At 38.2% G+C, this 24,815-nt stretch overlaps 2 protein-coding genes across 3 annotated transcripts; one reads left to right on the top strand and one right to left on the bottom strand.

The window, feature by feature from the left end:
• Nucleotides 1–13,597: 13,597 nt before the first annotated feature.
• supt4h1 (SPT4 homolog, DSIF elongation factor subunit) lies at nucleotides 13,598–15,538 on the bottom strand. Its single transcript, XM_074611296.1, has 5 exons — nucleotides 15,355–15,538; nucleotides 14,976–15,082; nucleotides 14,224–14,279; nucleotides 14,005–14,058; nucleotides 13,598–13,913 (listed from the first exon to the last, which is right to left on the bottom strand). Exons 1-5 carry the CDS (start codon nucleotides 15,421–15,423, stop codon nucleotides 13,846–13,848), a joined length of 354 nt encoding a protein of 117 aa, XP_074467397.1. The 5' UTR covers nucleotides 15,424–15,538; the 3' UTR covers nucleotides 13,598–13,845.
• Nucleotides 15,539–17,558: 2,020 nt separating this feature from the next.
• Nucleotides 17,559–24,589, top strand: hsf5 (heat shock transcription factor family member 5). Of its 2 annotated transcripts, none has more exons than XM_074611406.1 (7): nucleotides 17,559–17,692; nucleotides 19,939–20,425; nucleotides 21,660–21,979; nucleotides 22,220–22,311; nucleotides 22,427–22,798; nucleotides 23,607–23,722; nucleotides 23,845–24,589. In XM_074611406.1, exons 1-6 carry the CDS (start codon nucleotides 17,677–17,679, stop codon nucleotides 23,664–23,666), a joined length of 1,347 nt encoding a protein of 448 aa, XP_074467507.1. In that variant the 5' UTR covers nucleotides 17,559–17,676; the 3' UTR covers nucleotides 23,667–23,722; nucleotides 23,845–24,589. The 2 variants fall into 2 exon arrangements, with proteins under 2 accessions (XP_074467507.1, XP_074467508.1); XM_074611407.1 differs by having other exon boundaries at nucleotides 22,538–22,798.
• The last annotated feature ends 226 nt before the right edge of the window (nucleotides 24,590–24,815 follow it).

Here is a 24,815-nt window from a genome sequence, read left to right on the forward strand (position 1 = left end):
AAGCTCGTCTGTAAATATTTTTGTTAATATTGTTTTTCAGATTTTTTTTTTTTTTTTGCATGTTCAGGCTTTGTGGAACGGAGGAACAGTAACTGAAGACGTAGTACAAAGAGGACTTGAAAATTGTGATGGTTTGTTTCAATATGGATCTTTTTACAGGAATAAAGTATGTATATTTTCACAGAAAACAATGTAATGTGTGTGGTGTTCCTCGAAAAACAGACGTTAACACAAGGTATTGTTTCATTTTCATCTTTATTGAATGTCACACAGCTTACACATCATATGTTCATGATTATTTCTTTTTTTTTTTCAGGACAGATGAATTACAAAATGGAGGAAAGAGTTGCGAGCTTCGCTCCGCGCCGCACGCCGCCCCATGTGAACCGACAGGGGCAACACTCTGGGGCAACGCGTGGCCTTGTGAGACAAAGCAGCTTCCTCTTTTGTGACTTCCTGCGTGCGTCGGCTCCTCTCCCCTGAAGCCAACAGTACACTCATCCATAAAGTAGGAAACACTACACTGTGGCGATGAGTTTAGTAGTGCTTTCTACTTTATGGATGACAGCACTGTACGTTCCGCTGCTCGTCTTCGGTCTTCTCCAAGTCCTCTTCTTCTTTCTGCACCTGCGCTCGTGTCTGCAGCTGCACATGAACCAACCCCCCCCTACCCCGCCCATACACACACACTTTTACACCAAACTGAAACCTCTCAGCTCAACGCTCCAACAGCCGTTGCTTTAACCAGAAAATGCACACTTCCTGATTTGTCTTGAGACATTTGCATGGCAGACAGCTCATTCAGAATCTAAGTTTGGCCTGTGAACATTTTTATACAAGACAAAAACCATTCAATAAACCCCCACCCGCATGCTTCAAACTGCCACTCAGTGCTGCGTTGAGGCAAAAGTCAAGAGCTAAGCCCGTCGCCAGAGGAAGCGCTATCTCGAGGAAGCCATTTTGGCAGGCATGAGTAAGCTTTTCTGTCTGAGCGACGGATCACTTTGTACATTCAAAAGTCTTAAAAAGTAAAATAACTGCAGACATCTGTTATCAGTTCAGAAACAAATTGGAGAGAATGAATACAAATCCAGTAGATACATTAAACACTTACACAAATAAATAATATTACAGGAGAAATAAACAGTTTAAAGTACAATGTTATTTTATCTAAAATTCCAAATGGACTTCTGAATAGAGATCAGTCGACCAGAAGTTAAAAGAAATGCAGAGTTAAATGAAGTAAAAGCTGTAATACTGAAAACGTATCTGTCATTATCTGACGGATAATGTCGACACAAACAATTCTAGCATTAAATAAACAACGTCGTCCATCATACTTTACCCAAACCTTCCATTTCTTTTCTCTTGTTTTAAGCGGCGACAGCCCCGGCTGCCTCACAGGTGTCCTCCGCCTGTCCGAGGAGCGGATGAAGAAGAAGAAGAAGTCGTCTCCTTATGAACCCTCCACAACCACGTGACGCAACCACAGGAAGAGGTCTAACAGTCACAGCCGCTCTCCTTCTCTACTTCCGCCTTCACTCTCTGCCTTCTTCTTCTTCTTCTTCTGTTGGCGCTTTTTTAAAACGCTGACTGCAACTAAGAAGATCATTTTTCGATCACAAACTTATTTTGAAACAAATACTCAACATTTGAGATTTTGTTTTAGTCTTAAGTACAAGACAACACAACACTAGAACATCCCATATCTCCTTTTAACAGATTCCTTTTCCTTTAATCAAATTCTTTTAAGGCTTAAGCTCAGTTTTTTCCATCTTGACCACGTCTGCACCGGCGTGATGATGTCATTTATACTCGTGTAGATTTTCTGTAGCTTTATCCGCAGCACAGCGCAACGTCAGGTTGAGCAATTGACCCATAATGAAGTGGTGAGAGATTACAACACACTAGTGTGAACATATTATCTGTAGCATTCCCATCAGTCAAACATGACCTATATACAGTGTTATATTTCATGACTTGTGTGTGTTATATTAATATTAAGTATAATATTAAGTATACACGGCAAAGAGATGCAGGAAGGTTTGGTTGGGTGAAGTACCTGATGAGTTAAAACAGCTCCTGTGAGATGATGGTTTCACTGATAATCTGACTTTCCTTCGCTAGAAATAGCAGTCTTCCAAGTATTTTACAGTCAGATGAGTTAATCATGATTAATCACAAAGTAATCACACATTTTTTTTTCCTGTTCAAAATGTACTTTGAAGGGAGATTTATTAAATATGTAATACTCTTATGAACATGGGAGCGGGCAAATATGCTTGCCCGCTACAACATCCGAAACAGTGATTGCGTTAAATTAGTCGCATTGAAACAAATTTTAAAACGTTATTATTGCGTTAACTTTGACAGCCTTACTTACAGGAGGACTGTGTTAAAAAGATGGCAAGTATGAACAGGAGAAATAATTACAGGGAACAAATGTACACAGGGGGGATGTGAGACTAGTTTTAAGATGCCAGACTTGAAAAATCTAACATTTTTTAAGCTGAATTCTCCGGTTCAAAAGGTGATTTGTTGCGTGTCGAGTGCCATTTGAGCATCACCGTGATTATCATCACCTTTCTGTTGGTTTTCAAAAGTGAAAGGCCACAGGTTTCAGTTCCCTGTAAATGTAAATGTCCAACTGTAACTGAGGGGGTTTCTCATCATGCTAACCTGGGGGAGGTGGAGGGGTGGGGGGTTGGGGGTTATTGCAGTGCAAATGCATCTTTTTTACAACCATAAAAAGTGCTGCTCTGGTAGTTTACTGTCTAATCTAGGTCACCATAAACATGTCTCTGAAGGAGCACCGGCAGTAATGCAGTAAATGGACCTGCTGCTGCCTGTGAGACAGACAGTGATGAGAAACGACTTCATTTGCTGGTTAACAAACATTACACAACAGTTTATTCTATAAGCTCCAAATAAGTCTTTTAGTTTCACAAAGAGGCTGCTCATATATACTCAAAGTGAAGTGTTAGCATGGTAGGATACACATTTTTCCTTTCCATTATTTTTAGTCCTCACATCAGCTCCTTCTCATCTGCTATTCTTTGAATTGAATTAATTTTTTTATTGACAAAATATTAAAAGAGAAATACAGTATATGCATATATAAGGCTTTTGAAATCTGGTCTAGTGAGCCCGGTATCAGTGGAGTAATGTCACATTTAAGAGAAGGATGTTCGGAATCCATTATGTCCATTATGTATAGTTGTAACATGCAGTGGTGGAAGAAGTACTCAGATCCTTACGTTACAACTATAAACAAGAACAAAAGTATTATCAGCATAATCAAAAGTAAATTACTTGTTTCATCCCTGTAAGTGATATATAATTACATATGACATTATTATATTGTTAATACTGCTGCATAAATGTTTAAGTAGCGTAGTTAGCTGGTAGTAGTAGTATTTTATTCACACATCACACGATACAATAAATATAAACAGCATATACAATCTAATCAATTTAAGCTACCCTCCAGAAAATACAGATAAAAATCATTCACACTTTATAAACCATAAAAATAGCTTTATAAACCTATTTTAGTTTTTGGAAACCAAAAGCGAGTTACACATTCTTCCATTTATGTTAGCATTATTCCATAATTTAACCCCAACAATAGCGATGCATGTCCTTTTAATAATTTTTTTTTCAGCTTTTTGTACGATAAACTTACAAACATCACTGTACACAGTCTGGCGGTGACTTTGTTTTAGCTCCGAACATTATTTGCATTATTTTATAATCTACCAAATCATTAAATTTCATAGCATGAGATTTCATAGACAATGTGATCATAATAACCAGCCTTATTAATAATAACACGTATAGCTCGTTGTTGTAATAAAACGAATGAGTTCATAGTCATTTTAAAGGTCGACCTTCCACACAGTAAGATACTGTATATACCGTATGTGGTTGAGGTGGAGCTAGTTTTAACTCCTTTATATAGAATTATTAGTCCTGTGGTTTCCAACCTAGGGCTCGGTCCCCTACAAAGGGTCACAAGATAAGAAAAAAAGGTCTGCTACACAAAACTATATTCACTTTTTCTGCTTTTTGGCGGCATTTGTGTGAAGTTTAGATGGGAAATCACTATTTGGTGGAACTGCTGAAATATCTAAAACCAGACTCTGCTGTTTGTAAGAGGCCACAAGCCAAACAGGAAGTGTGTTATATTTCAAAAGCTCATCATATGTTTTATTTAATGTAAAATCGTAATATGAAGTAACTTGTAACTATGGGTGAGAATCACCAGAGGATACAATATTATCACAATATGATCTTATTGCGATTTTAAACATTTTGCGATATGCTGAATATTGTGATATGATACACTACAGTATATTGTGATTTATTACCTTTTTTCCTTCTCAAATCCTTTTATTGATTTTACACCAGTATTGTGAACAATAAACCGTGGCATAGCTAAGATGTCCAAGTGAACTGGTCTCTGAGTTAACAGACAGGAAATATAAACAAGAACAAATACTAAACCGCAAACCAACCCTCTCTTCTACTCCAACCCTCATACGTATATACCCAAAGACCCCTCTCACCTACTTTTCTAAATTCTAGGTTCAACAGGTACATTCATCAATCAGTAGTGAAGAAAAATAATGACAATAGTAAAAATAACAATAACAATAATAAAATAAATAAATAATAGTAATTGTAAAAGAAAATTATTTAATTTAAATCAAATTGGGAAAGAAAAATTCTGGGGTGGGGGGGGCGTGCTTTCACTTAAATAAAATGATAAAATTGCTAATAGAGGTGTAAAGGCCACAACACGCTGTTTTATCAAAGGGAATTATTACCTTTTTTTCCAACCGCAAGTTATGTCAACGTCTGTTTTATCTAATATTATCTAATGTACAGTTTTGACTCTATTCATCTCTGAGTTTTCATTCACATATCTTGAGGTCAGAGGTCAAGGGACCCCTTTGAAAACGGCCATGCCAGTTTTTCCTCGCCAAAATTTATCGTAACTTTGGATTTAGCGCTCTTCCTGACAAGCTAACTTGACGTGGATTCTTTAGGTTTTCTATTTTCATATGATACCAGTATCTTCACTCTAGCTTTAAAACTGAATCTGCTACAACCTCTGAAAGACAGAACAGTGTCCGGGCCCGCCGTTGGCTTGCCGGATTGTTAAGAGGTTAATAGTTTACATAATAAAAAATCAATACTTGACATTCATGTATCGTCACAATATTGCCACCCAAAATATTGCGATATTATGCTGTATCGATGTTTTCCTCCACCCCTGCTTGTAACTATAACTGTCAAATAAATATAGTGGTGTAAAAAGTGCAATATTTCCATCTGAATTGTGGTGGAATAGAAGCATAAAGTAAAGTATAAAATGGAAATACTCAAGTAAAGTACAAGTACCTCAAAATGATACTGAAGCACAATACATGATGTGAAACAGCATGGGTGTGTATAGAAAGTGTCGCATGGTTATAGGTCCTCTATAGGTCTTTATTCCCATGACGTTTATTCCTGTTTTGGAGTTGATGGCTGAGAGAAAAAGAGCGGATGTTATTGTGATATCAGCACCTTTTGAGGTTCAGTGGAAACAAATCCTACAGAATGTACATGTGTTTGTGTCCACTACACTACAAAGGCCTCAGAGGAAAGATGACACGGTTATGATAGAAAACTCGAGAGGAAGGTGACGTCAGCTGTTGCACCAGATAAACACGTGTATCTATCTCACGCTGAATGTCTCAATAAGGCAAAGCAGAAGCCGGCTGTGTGAGGATCTGGGTATTCATTTTCATATTCAATCACTCACGATGCTCCAATTACAAATCAAACACGTCCCCTCGCAATAAAGACTTGTTGAAAATATCCAGCATATGGTGTCTTTAAAAGCCACACATTTTTTTTTAGCCCTGAACCCTCCAAATCTCCTGACCCCTGCCCTGCGTTTCACTAATCCCTGCCCTCTTCAACTCCATGAGTTAGCGGCCTCCACTGAAGTGCTGCCGCTTCATCTGGCGGACGACCACTAGCGTCTGAGCATGTGCCGGTGAGGGAAGTGATCCTAACTCCCTGTGTGAAGAGCACGCTAAAGCTGGGGCCCTGATAGACCTTATCTGGGCCGGCAGCCATTTCCCCTCCCCGCCTGCATCGCTCTGCGAGCTCCTCCTGGGCCGCTGCAGGGTGTCGACACACCGCCGAGCCGCACACCAGCTTATTTCCCCACCAGACCGGCGAGCTCCACAGAGGCCTGAGCTGCTCTAAACCGGCTTCTGCACTAGATTTACTCACGATAGGTCAAATTTTGATGTACTTTACTTGAGTGTATCCATTTTATACATTTATTTGAAAGCTACAGGTACATTTCAGATTATAGTTTTACATGAAAAAGATGATACGTTTATGAAATAGTTTGAGATGTCTATGAGTTGTTAGCAGTTCCACCAAAGAGACATTTCTCTTCTAAACTTCTCACATGGTGTCATTCAACCCTGGTTAAATATCTATGCATTCATTTTTGTCTCTGCTTTTGTCCTTAACCCACACGCATGGCGTCCTTTGTTTCAGCACAAACTCAATTCAAGTTAATTTACACAACAGGAACCTGAAATACAAGAATGAATGAAACATTTACAAATCTTTAGTAGTAGTCAATCAAAATATTAGAAGAGTTCAAGTTGTATTTATTCACGTCAGTACAAAATAAAACTATAATACAGTCTATTTACAATTATTTACAACATTTCGGGGCATTTTTTTTATTTGAAAGTCTATGAATGACTGTAAATCATTGAAAATATTATAATTCACACTTTTTAAAAAAAACATTTCTTTCAGAAAGATATGATATGGTCTACAGACATAACTGAGATAGTGTGTGAAAGCCCCGCATCAGCACTTTCAGCTGTTATTCTCAGCTTGTCTCTACATGATATATGAATAAAGTTATGTTACTATAGATAAAGCATTCCCAGTGTATTTGCAGATGAATTGTTTTTTTTAATCTGTATTTAAGTCACTAACTAACTATCGCCAAATGAGGTAACACAATAGTGATTAAGCCTATGAAAGTATTGTAATATTTATATATTTGCAGTATTATGAACTGAGTGTCTGTGGTGACAGTCCTGCAAAAAATGCTGTTGTAATGACACAAAAAATGGAACTATGCACACAACTCTGAAAACTTGAAGCTCATGTACATAGAAAAATAACTTTTCTATTCTATTTCTAAGCTCATGGCTTCGTCCGAAATCACATACTATTCACTACATACTCAATATGTGTACTATCGTTGTAGTATGTATCTCTTCGGACGCGCTGAGCAGTAATTTACGTCGTCACTTACTGAGAGCATCCTTGCCGGTTGGAGCTGTAACCATATGTGACCAGTGCTAACCTCATGTGACCAAAACAATGGTTTGTGAGAATCAAAGTCTGAACTAATTTAAAATATATATTACATCTAGCAAAGTGAAATCTGATACTTAAATTGAAGCGTTATTGATGTTCCAGAGCTGTCCGACAACGTCCGTTATGAATGTTGTTGTCACTACCTGCATTGCATTGTGGGATATTTATGCCACTGTAGTCTCTGGCATTGCATACTGTAATATTTTATCAGAAATAGTATGCAATTCGCATACTATTGGATTCATACTAAGGTTTTGGAAATACTAAAATATCTCACATACTGTTTTAGCGTACTAAATAGCATGTTAGTATTGAATTTCGGACGCAACAAAAAGACTCCAGACTGCTAAACTCTGAGCATGATTAAATTGTCTTCACTCAAATAGAAAACCTAAATCAAGCAGGACTGAAATCTTAAGGATTGACACTTTAAGCACCAGTACTGAGCATCAAATTTAACAAACTATCACAAACTGAGGGACTGGATGTGTCCTCCTGTACTGTACAGGCCAACACTGTGAAGCAGAGGCCATCATTTGTAAAAGAAATAGAAATTGTTAAGTAGGACACGTTGTGCTCTCTGTTCTGTTGCTGCTTTCTGTCTGCAAGAGACAGGAAGTTGTGTCAGCCTGATGAAACACACACACACACAAACCAGTTTGAGTGTGTGTGTCCTTCTCTTGATAATGTCCATCCCCCCTTTACTTCCCTATCTCCACTTTATCCCTGTCAGACAGAGCACAATCCAACACTGAGTTGCTTGCTTCATCCCTTTTCTAACAGAGGTCACCGAGCAGCCGAGGCCCAGCAAACCTCGAGCCAACACCTCAGTCTCTGATCTAATACCTTCCCTTCAGCTTATAGCCCTGACATATCCAAATAAGGGCAAAAGCGTGAACACCAACGAAGCCGAGGCCGTGTGTCCCCTTGTTAGTGTGAAAATGAAGGGCGTGCTTCTCTTCTCTTCGCTGCGCTCAGATGCCGGTACAACGCTGGGCGCGTAGAGGAGAGCGCCTGGGCGGAGCTGAGAGCCTTCCTGTGGTTGTGGAAGTGTCTTGCAGCGCTCAGACCAGTTCTCGGTTTCGTTTTTAGCATGCGGCTCTCGTGAAATGACTTCACCCACATGTAGATTGAAGAGAGAAAAGAGGTTCAAATCACATGGGGGGGGAAGGGTGATAAAAACTACACTCTAGTATGGTGTTGTTTAGGTTAACACGGCAGGAAAGACGTCGAACTGAACAATCTACATGCACTCAGATGTGCATTGAGTTAAAAGCCGCATGGAGGCGTACAGAGTGACTTGTGGTTTATTTGTCATTTGATTATAAACCGTCTCCAGGCGCTGTAGGTAGATCTGAGTGCAAAAAAGTATCAGTTCCACTTGTGATGGAAGGAATGAGAGATATTCTGTACATTTGAATGAGATGGATAGTGTGGTGGCAGTTTCTGTTAAAACAAGACACAAACCAACGTAACAACTTGTCTTTCAGTGAATTTAATAAAAAGGTATACATTAATAACTAAAACATCTGCAGATGGACTGCAGATGGACTCACGAGCACAGCCACCTGTTGTGGACTGTGGCAAGTGAGCCCCGAATACAAAGAGTAGTCAGTATTTATACATTTAACGCATAACATGAAGATAAGTGCAAAGAAGAAAAGAAGAGAAGGATAGAAAGTGTATCAATGCGTCAGCACACAGCAGACAACAAAGCATCACAAGACATAACAAGTATTTCAGCAATCTGTTGTTTGCAGTTACAGAGAACTAAAATGTCAGGTCACTGTCCTATGGTGACGAAGTTGAACATGTGAGGCCCTGAGATTATCTAAAGGTACAGTTTAAACTGCAGATATGAAAATTGCCATTACAATAGTTTGTATGTTGTTAAGGAAAATCTGAGTTCTCTTCAAAACTGCAAAGACATTTCACATTTTAACATAAAAGAGGAGCTGGAGGTCTTTGCTTGTCCATTGGATGATAGTGTTAATGGGGTTCTGTATTTAAAGCTGGCCATACACTGAAAGATTTTAGCATGTTTCTGGCCCAAATTTTTGAATTGCACGACTCATTTTAGAGACGGACCGAATTTCAGCTTCGTCAGGCGTCGTTTCCGTGCAGTGTACAGGAGGGACAGAGGACCGGTTTACTCCTCCCGACCGGATCGGTCGGATGAATTTCTGACACGACAGAAATTTTGGTCGGCTGTCCACAGGCTCTCACAGAGTTAGAGCAGAGCCACGAGCCGATTCCCCAAAGTCAGCGCCTTATTTATACTTTTATACAGTAATCAGAGCGTAGCTATCAAAATAACAATGTACATTAGATATAGAAAAACGTAGCTAGCTTACCTCCTATTCTTAATGCAGAATGGACAAGCCATACTGTCTACGCCTTCCTAGCTACAGCAAGTCCATATACGCCGGAGTCAAATTTTTTTTATTTTAGACATTTTAGCAGACAGGATGGCACAGATGATCAAGGCAGCACGTTTCTGCTTTGTTAGCATTATGACCCGTACTGACCTCAGCTAGCAAACACACTTTACCTGCCTCAGAGCTTTCAAACCAATCTTTATTGACTACTATCCACAGCCAGAACGGCCCTCAGGGGCCAACGGGCTGTGTTTTTTTTTCTATTTTACACGTACAGTGTAAACACTCAGGTCGTTGCTGATGATCAGACCGTACAGTGTGAACACTCAGGTTGTTGCTGATGATCAGACCGTACAGTGTGAACACTCAGGTCGTTGCTGATGATCAGACCGTACAGTGTGAACACTCAGGTTGTTGCTGATGATCGGACCATACAGTGTGAACACTCAGGTCGTTGCTGATGATCAGACCGTACAGTGTGAACACTCAGGTTGTTGCTGATGATCAGGCCGTACAGTGTGAACACTCAGGTTGTTGCTGATGATCGGACCATACAGTGTGAGCACATAAATTGTGAGCTTTGGCTTTACATCATAAACAATCTACTCATCATCAACATTTCTAATATCGTACAGTGTATGCCGAGCTTAAGACATATTTAGTCACATGGCTTGTTTTTATGTATCCACGTCGGCTACAGCCGTGGCCAGAGGATTATGTGTCCAGGTTGTCCGTCTGTCCGTCCGTGCGTGCGTATGTCCCATTCTCGTAAATGTGATATCTCAGAAACACCTGGAGGGAATTTCTTAAAATGTGTCACTAACGTCCACCTGGACTCGAGGATGAACTGATTAGAATTTGGTGGTCAAAAGTTGCTGTGACCTCACAAAAATGATTCCGCCGTAACTCAAGAATTCATATGCTAATTATGACAATTTCACACAAACAGGATGATGAAGTGATGACATTTTGGATGTAAACTGCAACTTGACTGGTTGGCGGAGGCATACAACCGGCACAAGCTGTAGCCTGATTCTAGTTTTTAACTTGTAAAATGTCTGACTTCCAGGCAAACGACGTGATCGGTATCAGATTGCTTTGATTGAGCCGAGAATCATTTTATATGTTAAATAAAATCACAGCCACAATCGAGTTTCAATAGGATGATCTTTATGTGGCTGCACACATGCGAGAATATTTTGATACCCACGTTTTCCTGCTCTGACTCACAGGGTGAAGGTATACCAGCATACCAGCATGCATTGGGCAGAAGATGGAGAAATAATCTGAATACATGATCGAACAGCCAATCTTCCTATCTACATTTTCAGCGCGTCTCTCTCTGTCTACCTGAGCTGCATGTATGCATGTATCGCACAAATACAAAGAGAACCAGGCTGTCCGATCATATCTGTAAAGGGGAGACTCGTGGGTACCCATAGAACCCATTTTCATTCACACATCTTGAGGTCAGAAGTCAAGGGACCCCTTTGAAAATGGCCATGACAGTTTTTCCTTTGGAGCGTTATTTAGCCTCTTAGGATCTTCACTCCAGCTCTAAAACTGAGGACGCTACAACCTAAAAATCGCAAGTTGCGTTAAATAATTTAGTGGCGTTAAAAGGAATTTGCGTTATTATCGTGTTAACTTTGACAGCCCTAATTTGAAGTGCTAAATTGAAATGGTTTCTCAGGAGCACTTTCTAAAATGTGGTTAACAATGCCACCTCTTTATCAGAGTTAGTTTCCTAAAACTCATCCATCAACTATGTTGGTCAGTTATCTACACTGTAGCATCGCTGTTTACAATGAATGAGCCTCACTGATCTGTTAATACAGATAGAGCTGCGTGAGTGTTTCCATTGAATAGAATAACTCAAACAGAGTCCTCACACGTTGTTAGAATAATGCTTCTAGTGGAAACATGGTTACGGTGTCGCGTCATGCAGAGGGCCGACAAATCTACATGTTCCACTCCTACACATCCTGCAGTACAAGACACCTTATGAAGTTAGTACTGTTGTAGGAAACAGTCTAACTGTTGTATTTCTTCATCCATAGTATATGCGTATCTTTGCACAGATGCATTACATAAGAAGTAATCATTAAATCATCTTAAAAAATAGATGCATTAAATCCCCTCCTGATGTTTGAACATTATTTAACACAGATGTTACTTCCTTGTTCATTGCATAGAATGAAAAACAAATTGGGTCATGGCGTATGTTGCACGTCATTCCATGTCTTCCTCCCATCTCTCCTTCCGTGACCCATTGTAGTGTGTCCAGACAAGTAAAGTGAGAAATGTTCCTGCATACATGAAACTGGGACAGCTTTCCTGTATAGGGAGTGTGTATTTTATATTGTGCATTAAATCGAGGACTCTGAGATTAAAACAAACACAGCTTCACTTCACTAAATTATAGCCTCAGTTGTCTCACTAACCGTGCCTTGTAACTAAATATCAGCACCATGAAACCCTCATCTAATAAGACAATAGCAAGAGCTTACTGTGCTCACTTCCAGAGACTTAGAGTCCTCTGTGTGCATGACCTCGATCCATCAGGTTACAGTGAAATCAAACAATGCCCAGACCCTCGAGCAATAAACAAATCTTCCTCAACCGTAATATAAGCCAACAATACAGCTGAACAGGAAGACAACCTTCAAACCTCAGATGTTATTACAGACTATCGTACAGTGAAAGAGTAGCCGCAGCAGAGACGGAAACAGGAAAGCATTTAAAATGTAACTGTAGTAACTAGTCATGACAGACAGTAGGTGAGAATTAAACAACTAGATTTACACCACAAATAGTTTGGCTGATGGTTCCCCCTACTGGCAGTGTTTGGTACCGCCTGTAATTCCAGTGCTCAGTTAAAAGCACCATCTTGTGACCCAGATAAATAAGTACAGGGATGTTTCATTAGCATTTGTTCAAAACAAAAATGACAGACTGTTTAGTTCCTCCTCTCTGTTGTTTCAAATCCGTCGCTAGTTCAGTAGACTATTCTGTGACTTCTCTGTGAATACAAGGAACTTTCTTGGTTCAATGAACATTGAGACACTGATGAGTCAAGAACATGATTCTGTGGTGGTTTTAATTCGGTATATTACACCCTAAAGCAGGGGTTCTCAAACTGTTTGGGGCCAGGGATCCCTTACAGGGGAGAAAATTATCCAAGGACCCCCTCATAATCGTAACATAGACTAAGCGTATGCTTAGCTTACTACCATTTGTACTCTTAGATGCTTAGAAGTTTGAGTTTCTATTGGCCTAAAGCTAACATGGGTGGGAGTAATGGGCAAAATGTGCTTGTTTTATTGCCGCAAATGATTCACATCTGTAGATACGCACTTGTTAATGATATAGCACAATTTAATAATTTATAGTAAATTATTTCAGACCCCTGACAGACAATCACTGCCCTAAAGTCATGCTAGTGACTCAGTGAGGCAGCACAGCAGGGCTTTGAGCTATCCATCTAACAGCTGACATATTTCAGTTTGGACTAAACTTATGAACTAACTGACTGCAATCTCTAGAGCTACGCTGCAAGAGTGTGTGAGAACAGTGTGTCTCACTATGCTTCTCTTCCAGGGAAAGAGAGGATTTATGTTTTGTTTGTTTCAGTTCTTTCAGGGAAATGTAGGAAGCTGATTTTCTGGGGACCTCCCAGTATGCTGTATCATCTTTTGCACTGAGACACCCTAGAACATATCTGACACCCCATGGCAGTTCAGTCTACTGAATAACAGACTGCTTGTCCTTGAATTGGTTTACTGTGCTAAAAACCATTAGTCTCATTTCTTATAAAAACAGATCTTTATTTTGTTCTCAATTATTCAAAGAAATAAAAAATATCCACTTCTTCTCCCCTATAAGCAACCATGCTAATATTTCTAAACAACAACAAACACAAATTGAACAGTTGAAGGGCAGTCCCATAAGACATCACAGACGTAATCAAACGTAGTCCCACTGTTGTCACTTCTTCCTGGAGTTAGCGCTACCGCTCTGGTGTGGCTAATCGCACAACTGGATGCAGTCAGCTTTATGACTTCACCGCCGTATCTCTGGATTTGTAGATCACTCCTCTGCTTTTCAACTCTCTCACCACGCCTTCAGAAAAGGAGAAAAAAATCAAATCAAGGAAAAAGCCAAACATTTAATTTGCTACACATGGAGGCAGATTAGATTAAATAAAGTGTACCTGGAGGTAGTCTGCCTGTCACTGACACTGCATATACACCTGGCTTGAAGTTACCTGTAGGATGGAGCAAAAAGATATACATAAATGTTATTAATCACAAAATAATTCAAGGTGAAAAGAGACAATATATATTTGTGTCTATTGCCTCTTAGCTTTTAGAGTTCCTCTGCTCCCTCTATGGTTAAAAATCAATGAATGCAGCTTCAGGTACATCCTTACCTATCCTCTGCCATTTAGCCACCCAGCTGTCCTCAGGACTCATCATGGCTATCACACTGTGGGCATACAAACAGCATTTGAAAACATTAAGAAAACAGTTCAATGCGTGTGAAAGTTTTTAAATAACCAATAATAAATCAATGTTTAAAAAAAAAAAGAGTAATGTGATGATAGTCCGAAGTAGAGAAGATAAAAAATGAGTTCTTCCTGTGTTTCATTCGTGCGATATTCCTCTCACGACATGTAAGGAAATAAAATACCTTGGCCATTTTCTCACTGATGACTGGAATGATGACAGAGATATCTATCGACAGTGCTGTAAACTATATGCTCAGGCAAACATGTTGCTTCGTAAGTTCAGTATGGGTTCTGTAAATGTAAAATGTACATTATTTAGAGCTTTCTGCACGCCTTTGTACACTGCTCATCTTTGGTTTAGCTACAAGAAAAGCAGTATGCGAAGGCTCATAGTGGCTTACAATGATGCAATGAGATTGTTGCTTCGGGTTCCCAGATGGCATAGTGCTAGTCGACTGTTTGTGTCCTCTGGTGTTCCTACATGTGAGGCACTTATAAGACATTTGATGTATAATTGTATTTGTCATTTGGATGAGTCAGAACAGCATCAAAGAGGCTTTAACCAGCCCGAGCAAGAGCTGCACAGTTTTGTTTCTTTTTCTTTTCTTTACTTGCTATGGACCCTCGTGTGTGTCTGAAATAACGTTTGAATATAATAGATATATATAGTTTACCCATCAAACGAGGAACTTGTGCATTCATAAACCATCTCTCGGTTCCCCTTCATCTGGAGGTACGACTCACAGTTGTCACAGCCGTCGTATTCAAACTGATCGATGGTCTGAAAGAAGACAAGAGGGAGGAGAAGAGTGAGCTCATACTTCATATTATATGAATCCAGGACAATAATAGGAGAGAGTGAAAACATAAACATGTAAAGTAAGATATAAACCATCTCTAATAGCAACAGAAAGCATTACTTTAAAGGTTTAGATCATGTTTGAGACACAACAACAACAACAACAACACAGCTCAGAGAGCGGCTACTTGTACAGGCTAGCAGAGAAGCTAACGTTGGTTTGAGATGTTTCTTTCTCTTAAATCTCAGCTTACCTTCACTAGAGAACAAAGCAGACATGCTCGCAGATGGCGAAGGTCTTTGGGGACCGTTTCCAAAGCCATTCTGTTAATCTCCTGCAGAGGAAACACCTGGAGAGTTTAATACTGAAACACCAGATGAATGTTGTCAATGTGCTCCAGTCGCTGGGGAATTACGTCACTGACTGTGAGGACCTAGTGAAGGCCCAGCAAAGAGGGGTCCCTGTTGGGCGCCTGTCTAAAAATATAAACTATAATGCAATGATTTTAATTACAGGGGTTATGCTAGACTTTTTTTGTATAGTCATAAATTGTGTATTTGTTCCACTATGTCTTGTCATGAATATACTAAACATTGGTTGTTATTTAATTTGGTCATGCATGCATGTATTTCAACCAGGGACTCAGATCATGTTATCAGACGAGTGGACACTTTTTGATTATACTAAAATAATAGATGTTTAAATACAAAAGCAAAGACGTGTTATGGATGGATTAAGACCATCTGGGTGTTTTTCAAGTAGATGTAGGCTAAGCATTTGGAATTAATGGCTCACATAGGCTCCATTATATTCATGGCCTTCCCGTGTAGTTAATCCTGTCATGATTGTCTCCCTTATAGAGCCCTTTGATCCACCACTGCTGATCTAATCCTAACTTTTCTCTAAAGTCTTTATCAATTCATTGATACTCCACAACCATTTAAATATAAACACATTCACACAATCTTAAATTCAATTTAGTGTTTCTCAATCTCTGTGGTTTTTGACTGTATAAGACTATGTATTTTAAAAATAATTGTTCTTACATTGTCCGTTTTCATATATTGCATTTTCTTTTTGGTATTATTCTTAATATTAATATTATATCACTGTGCTGTTATATCACTGTCACTCTTTTATATATTTGTTTTAAGGAAAATGTTGAATTCATATTGTGTTTTTTAAATACAATTCAGCAATGTTATAATAAATTCAATGACATACAGTTTACTTTTACTTAACTTAATTTTGGCACAGGTGCAGTTAACACATTTAATTCTGGCTGCCTGCATTTCATTTTTCATGTGCCATTTCCAGGGTCCTGCTATTGTGCATGTTGGCTCAGTGGCATAGTTTAACTGGGACAATTAAATGGAGCAGTACAGTAGCAGTAGTAGTTACAGTACACCTGGGCTTTTTCTGAGGCTGGTATTGAAATGAGGATAAAAAAAAAAAAGCTGAACTTTGCTGAATATGCATAACAGTAAGCCACCTGGAGACTACTCCAGTGCATACAGTATCTATCTATCTATCTATCTATCTATCTATCTATCTATCTATCTATCTATCTTTCTATCTATATCAAAAACAGACTCATAAGAAGTTATTGATACCTTATCATAGTTATATATTTCCCAAGTGGTGAATAGTAGCTAAATGCATTTACTCAAGTACTTATGCTTTTCTATATACATTTTTATTTCATTTAATATATATATATATATATGTAGTAGTTTATCTCCTGTGGACAGACATGCTCTAGATGAAGTCACTTTCATTTAAAAGTGACCCAGAAATCAACACTCAGTTGTCAGTTTATTAGATATACCTGTCGAAAAAGGATGCAGTCCTGTAACAAATCCTACTTTCATGAAGGTTATAATGTTTTAACTGTTATATATATATATATATATATATATATATATATAAATGTGTGTATATCTATATATATGTGTATATATATATATATATATATATATATATATATATATGTGTGTATATATATATGTGTGTATATCTATATATATATATATATACATATATATATATATATATATATGTGTGTGTATATCTATATATATGTGTATATATATGTATGTGTATATATGTATATATATATTTTTTATTATTATAGACCTTCTATATAACCCTACAGTATATAGGTAGGCCTACATACTCGACTGCATGTGTGTGCCAGCTATTGTTACTTAAGTTTAAAATTTAAATATTTTTCATGCACAACATGTTATATAAAAATAGAAAATGTGATGTTATAGGTGAATATATATATATATATATATATATATTTTCTATTTTCTTCAAAAATAGAAAATGTGATGTTATAGGTGAATATATATATATATATATATATATATATATAATACAAACCTCTGAAAGAGACAATTAAGTAGCCTTCAAAGTAGCCAGTAACAAACGGTCGTCTCGAGCTGTGTGCTGTCAGTTGGCTCCAGCATCAGAGTGTCACATGAGAACCGTTGAAACTTGAACGGCACCAACGGTTCGGTTCGGTTCGACTCGGGAACGATCAACGGTTCTGAAACCAGCAGAGAGAGAGATGTTTAGTTCTCCAGGTACAGTTCACCTTCACCTGTCACCGTGTTTCTCTTTAGTGTAACATCACCCCCTTAAATATGAAGATATATCTAAAGAATGTATTTAACTTTACTGCAATAAGAATGATTTAAAAGTACAGTTCAGTTAACTGGTGAGCTAACGGTCGCTAATGCTAACGCTAATGCTAATATATAGATATCTATTATCAAGCTATAGATATCTTGAAATGAATTTTGATTGATCTGGATATATCTTTAACTTTCATTCTGCCTAGTCAAAATGTAATTACAGATATCTTCAATTAGAGGCAAAATGATTCAATTCACACTTTGCTATTCATGTGTATGGGGTTTGTTATTACAGATATCTACTATTAGGTTGCAGATATCCACAATGTGAATTACAGATATCTGCAACTGAATTATGATTGGTTGTAATTCCAGTTTCAGATATCTACAATTTAATTCTGACTAATCATAATTCCAGTTAAAGATAATCTTTAATTCCCCTCAATTCAAGATATCTACATTATCACGTTGTAGATATCTTGAACTGGAATGATGACTAGTTAAAATGATGTTAGGAATAGTCATAATATAATTGTAGATATCTATTATCAAGTTATAGATATCTTGAAATGAATTTTGATATTTGGAGATATCTTTAACTTTCATTCTGCCTAGTCAAAATGTAATTACAGATATCTTCAATTAGAGGCAAAATGATTCAATTCACACTACCTGTGCTATTCATCTGTATGGGGTTTAATACAATTAGGTTGCAGATATCCACAATGTGAATTACAGATATCTGCAACTGAATTATGATTGGTTGTAATTCCAGTTTCAGATATCTACAATTTAATTCTGACTAATCCTAATTCCAGTTAAAGATAATCTTTAATTCCCCTCAATTCAAGATATCTACATTGTCACGTTGTAGATATCTTGAACTGGAATGATGACTAGGCAAGTTAATTAAGGCAAGGCAGCTTTATTTGTATAGCACATTTCAACAGCAGGGCAATTCAAAGTGCTTTACAGAAACATTCAAGAACACTGCGACAAAATGCAAAAGAACATTAAGAAATAATTAAAACAGTTATAAAAACATTAAAACATTAAAGATTAGAAAATAAAAACAAGCTAAAAATAAAAGCTAGGATAGAAGCTAAAATTGCATAAAACTCAAAAGAGTAAAAGCTCTAGTGCAGTGTCAGATCATTATATGGTTTAATAAAAGGCAGCAGCAAACAGGAAAGTTTTAAGCTTTGTTTTAAAAGAAGTGAGAGTTGGAGCGGTCCTGCAGGGTTCTGGGAGCTTGTTCCAGATATTTGGTGCATAAAAAGTGAAAACTGCTTCTGCATGTTTAGTTGTGACTCTGGGGACACTAAGCAGACCTGATCCAGATGACCTGAGAGGTCTGGATGGTTCACTAGTTAAAATTATGTTAGGAATAGTCATAATATAATTGTAGATATCTATTATCAAGTTATAGATATCTTGAAATGAATTTTGATATTTGGAGATATCTTTAACTTTCATTCTGCCTAGTCAAAATGTATTTACAGATATCCTGAATTAGAGGCAAAATGATGTTGCAGATATGTGTAATTATGTCAGAAGCAACAGCAAGAGGAAGGCAGGAGTGGCTATTCAACATACTGCACTACAACTGTATGGGTTTATAAAATGTGTCTGGAGACAATACATCTACAATACGCTATAACTCTCCAGTGAAGAAAGTTCTCGTTTTCCTTTTTCGATCAGTTCCTTGATGATAAGCTCTTTCTATTTCATGGCATTTTCTAACTATCTTAACAGCAAAAGCTTCTGCTAACACTGTTCAGATGATTTTTTGGGGCCAATATCCAAGGGGAAGCCTTGCATGAGCAACGTCATGCACAACAATTCTGACTAGTCATAATGACATTGGAGATATCTGCAACTATTAATTGGGATGGTCAAAACTGAATTACAGATATCTGCAGTTGTCATTTAGGATGTGTGACGAGTTGAGTGTCGTTTTCAGTGACTACTGCAGATATCTGTAATACTACAGATACCTCTAACTGTCGGAATGACGCTATAGATATCTTAAATAAAAATTCGGACTAGTCACAATGTAATTACGACTAGTCAAAATGCCGTTGTTATTTTTAAGATATTTTCAAGCTTAGCTAATAGATGTTAAAACGACTTGCCATAGCGTCATCTCCTTATGTTCACTAACTTTAACTTTACCTCTTTCTCTCATTCTACAGACAAAGACATGGATGTTGGTGGAAGTCCACTCCCTGAAAGCATCAACCCTAACAACTTTCCCGCCAAACTGTGGCGTTTGGTGAACAACCCGGCAAATAAAGCCATCTGCTGGGACAGACAGGGCCAGGTCGTCATCATTGATAAACATCTCTTCGAGATACAGCTCCTGTTTCCCAGCCCCTTGTTCAACGCTGACGCCTTCAAAACGTCCAACTTCTCCAGCTTTGTCCGTCAGCTCAATCTGTATGGCTTCAGGAAAGCCGATCCAGCCTTTCTAGAGAATGACACTGGGGACAGCACAGGGTGTCATTATTTTTCCAACCCAAACTTCAAGCAAAACCACCCCGAGCTTGTCGCCAGTCTGAGGAGACTCACTGTTGACAACAAGGCCAAGATACAAGCTGGTCTGGATGTGAAAATTCGGCCCCCGAGTCGATACAGTCTGGTTGATGATGGCAGTGGAGATAAAATTATGAGAAGAGGCAAGTGTCACTGTATGACTTCCACTTAGCGCATGGCTATCTTTCAGTGGGGAAGTGGCTGTAGATAATGGAAACCTATTGAAGGTCACACAAGTTTCCCTATAGTGGTAAAGTGAATAATACTGTAAGATTAAACTATTTCTTAAACCGTTCATGGACTAGAAAGGGTCCACAAACCCCACTTTGAAAATCACTTTAAATCGTTTTTAGCTCATTTTCTTAAAGGTCTTAACATTCTGTAAACTGAGTGCAATTGTCACAACTATTTAATGGGGCATCACAACTCTGTTGCATGTCTGTAAAAGGTAGTAACTCACCCAAAACACTTAATTCGTGCTTCAAAATCAAGTTATTTTCTCAGTAAATTGGCCATCAGTCAACCCTGGAAATGTTTCTTATATACAAATCTCTGTTTTGTTGACACTGACTGCTTCCTGTACTATGCCAGAATGTCAGTTCTGTCTAGCTGAATGCTATTGTGCATCGCACGGAGCTTCTTAGATTCCCGTTTCAACACTAGGTCAAAGTTTTCTGGGTAAAGTCAATACTGTAGTAGCTACACAGAAAAAGGATATGCACATTTGTATGTATACAGTAAATGTATTCATGTAGCAATGTGTTAGATGTACTGTAAACAGAAAATTCACTTTTGATCTTTCATGTAAAGTCATATACAGTGAACAGAAATTTAGCCACAAAATGACATCTATGCCAAAAAAACTACGAAAAAACCTGCAGTAGTTCACTTTAACAACAACTAATTGTACCTCCTTGCAGTACCTAACACCATGTCATAGATATTTATGGAATATACATGCATGTCTGACAGATTCTGATAATTGAATGGGTCATTTTGCATGTGATGGCTCAAACAATGAAAGAATATTCAGAAGTTGTGAAGAAGATGACGATTTCACTGAGAATCAACTCATCAGTTTTGATCAGCAGGACGTGCAAGTGGTTATTGTACTTACTCTGTTGCACACATTTGCCAAAACATGTGCAATTTGCTTGAATGAATGAGAAAACAACAAACTAATTGTTCAGAGATTTGAACTTATTGTATTGGAAAAAAAAAAAAATTCTCTTTTAAGAATTGAGCCAAAGCGAATGAGAAAAACTGTAATCTAAACCAAACGTCTAATTGCAGTTTTAATTCCACAATCCAGTGCTTTACATTTGAATAATGTCTAACAGGTTGTTGTCCTGCTTTGCTTGTTTCCTGTTTCTGCAGGCAGTTCTTCCCTGCTTAGCCCCACACACCAGGAGTCACCTCATCCTTACTATCCAAATATAGCTCAGGCCATGACGGCGCACAATGGAACCCCGGTCCCACCGCGATTCCTGATAAGGGGTCACTCTGCACCTCTTTCGCCTACTGTCTTCACCACGGAAAAGGGGATACCAGTACCTTTACGCCACCACTACACTGGAGTAGCCTCAAGCGCCAGTGCCGTGGACTTTCAGCAGGGTTTACTGGCACATGCGAACCAGGGAAATCAAAATTACACTTTTAATGCTCCTAATGTGCAATATCAGCCTGGCTACTATTCCCCACGTGAGCATGACATCAGTTAATGTATTATGGATGGAAGAGTTATAAACCACACTATTTACATCACTTATATTGTACATGAGTAGAAAAATACTTTAGCTACAATGTACTTGTAATCTACTAACATGTACTTATCTGTGTGTTGAATAAATATTATTTACTGATAAGGAATGCAAAAATGTAGGTTTCAACTCCAAATCCTGCATTTTATAATCTAAAATATTATCTTTTGCCTTCTTGAAGTTTGCCAGTGTTACCACCAGAACCTTGTGGCATCACATATGGCAGGCAGTGAGCTTCAGACTGGGCCGTTCTCTCCCCTCGGTTATTACCAGGTAGGTGGATTGGAGTGTATTCACTCTGTCAAGTAATCAATGACTCACAACAAATGTGATTGGTCAAGGAAGATGGGATGTGTCTAAAACATATCTTTATATTTCACTGTTTTAGGCAGGCTATCCTGTGAATATGTTGTGTCATGGGGACCGCAGCCAGGTCCCAAAGAACAAGGAACACCAGGAGCTGAAAAAATGTGACATTAACTTGGACACAATTTTCCAGATTGCCGACGAGATGCAAACTCCACCCAACAGCGGCCCGGTGAGAGTCATGACCCCCGAGAAGCCGGGCCCTGTGTTAGTGCCGTTCTCCGTTACCACCATGCTGTGCGACAATCCTTCTGGCACAGTGGAAGTTCTCCCTTTGAGTCCCAGCCCCATTATAGTGTCTGTGACAGGCAATGCTGAGCTAGTCGCATACGGACAGCAGGAGGCGTCTGTGGTTTCAGTGCCTGAGCAAATGCCCGAGGATGCCATAGTCAAGGTAAGCCTCTACGTTGTAGATCTCCTGAAGGAATTTAGCTTTCTTTTCCTTAAGGCAAGATACTTGGGAAGGTTGGCTGAGGGCCGTCCAGCAGTTTGCAAATAGAAATATTCATCCATGATGTGTATTTTTTTAAACATTTGATAGGGAATTTATTAGGGCTGTCAATCAATTAAAAGATTGAATTGCGATTAATTACACATTTTTATCTGTTAAAAATGTACCTTAAAGGGCTATTTGTCTAGTATTTAATACTCTTATCAACATGGGAGTGGACGAATATGCTTGCTTTATACAAATGTATGTATATATTTATTATTGGAAATCAATTAACAACACAAACCAATGACAAATATTGTCCAGAAACCCTCACAGGTACTGCATTTAGCATAAAACATATGCTCAAATCATAACATGGCAAACTGCAGCCCAACAGGCAACAACAGCTGTCAGTGTGTCAGTGTGCTGACTTGACTATGACTTGCCCCAAACTGCTTGTGATTATCATAAAGTGTGCATGTCTGTAAAGGGGAGACTTGTGGGTACCCATAGAACCCATTTACATTCACATATCTTGAGGTTAGAGGTCAAGGGACCCCTTTGAAAATGGCCATGACCGTTTTTCCTCGCCAAAATTTAGTTTGGAGCGTTATTAAGCCTCCTTCCCGACAAGCTAGTATGACATGGTCGGTACCAATGGATTCCTTTTCTAGTTACATATGATGCCAGTATCTTCAGTCAAGCTTTAAAACTGAGCCCGCTACAACCTATACATTATTTGCTGTGGTTTCCTCTGTGCCCTGGCAAGGTTGACAATGATGAAGCAAAGTACATTGAGGTCATAGATCTCGAGGTAACGTCACTCTGAGGGACACCAGTCAGTCCTACAACAGCAGATGAGCAGGAAGTACACCAAATCTTTAGGTAAGACAACATTTAGGGAGCACAGTCAGAATAGAACTAGTGGAAGGAAAGGCGTATAACATTTGAATGTATATTCAAGTCATCACTGCAACTAGTTTACTGACAGTTATTTCTCGTTTTAGATCTCAACTTGTTGATTTGAGTGGCATGTGACAGGGAGTCTTGATTCACTACTTCAGGATGTGATCTTAAATTCTCACTATTACCACTTTATTTATTCTCCATTTTAATGATTTGTTGTTGTGCAGAAGTTTGTTGATGTGTTCTTATTTAAATCTTAATTTAAAAAAAAAATTGCATAAGTAGTTCTATATTGTACATTTGTGTGTATTTTCATAGTGCATTTTCCTTATTATTAACTTTGTAACAGTCATATTTTTGTTTCTATAAGAATTATAATTACTTGTACCACGGTATATTTTTAAAGCAAGATTTTACCGCTACATTTTTAACACAGTATTATCTAAAATGTAACCAACTTGTGATGTTTTTAAAGAATTGTAATTTTAACTATAAATTATAGAGGTTTGCTGTAGTAAGGCTAGCTCAGCCTCTCCCCATTTTAATGTGCACATTAAAGTGACTTAGTCTGTTTTTAATAGCATAACCGGTAGCGTTTGTCGTTGCAAATTATAACAAACTGCTGCAATGGGGGAGAAAATATTGAATGAATTGTATGAAAATATAATTATTAAATGTACTAGTGATTGTTTGCTTTGTGATGGTGACCAAATGGTGGTTGCATTTCCACACATTTTTATTTTTCACTACATAACTTGAAAGGTGCAGTGTATTTAAGACAACTAACTGACATGTTTTTTAAAGGCAAGTGTGTAAAAGTATTAGAATTAAATATATTTCCGATAATTCAGCGTTCAGTGTATTTAATTATTATGTCCTCAGGTGTTGTCCTGTAGGCTCGTGTCCACTAGAGGGAGCCACTTGCTCGGTTCTGATCAGCTCCGCCCTCAGCCTCCAATGTGGCGTTCAGGTGCTACTCGGAAGCTCCTCTTACATTATTACTTTAACTATTTTTTAAATTATGTAACATGCAATTTTAAGGTTGGAAAAAAAGTTGACAAAAGTGGTTATT

The sequence above is a fragment of the Sebastes fasciatus genome, chromosome 16, assembly GCF_043250625.1.
Source record: "Sebastes fasciatus isolate fSebFas1 chromosome 16, fSebFas1.pri, whole genome shotgun sequence".
In the NCBI taxonomy this organism is placed as follows: domain Eukaryota; kingdom Metazoa; phylum Chordata; class Actinopteri; order Perciformes; family Sebastidae; genus Sebastes; species Sebastes fasciatus.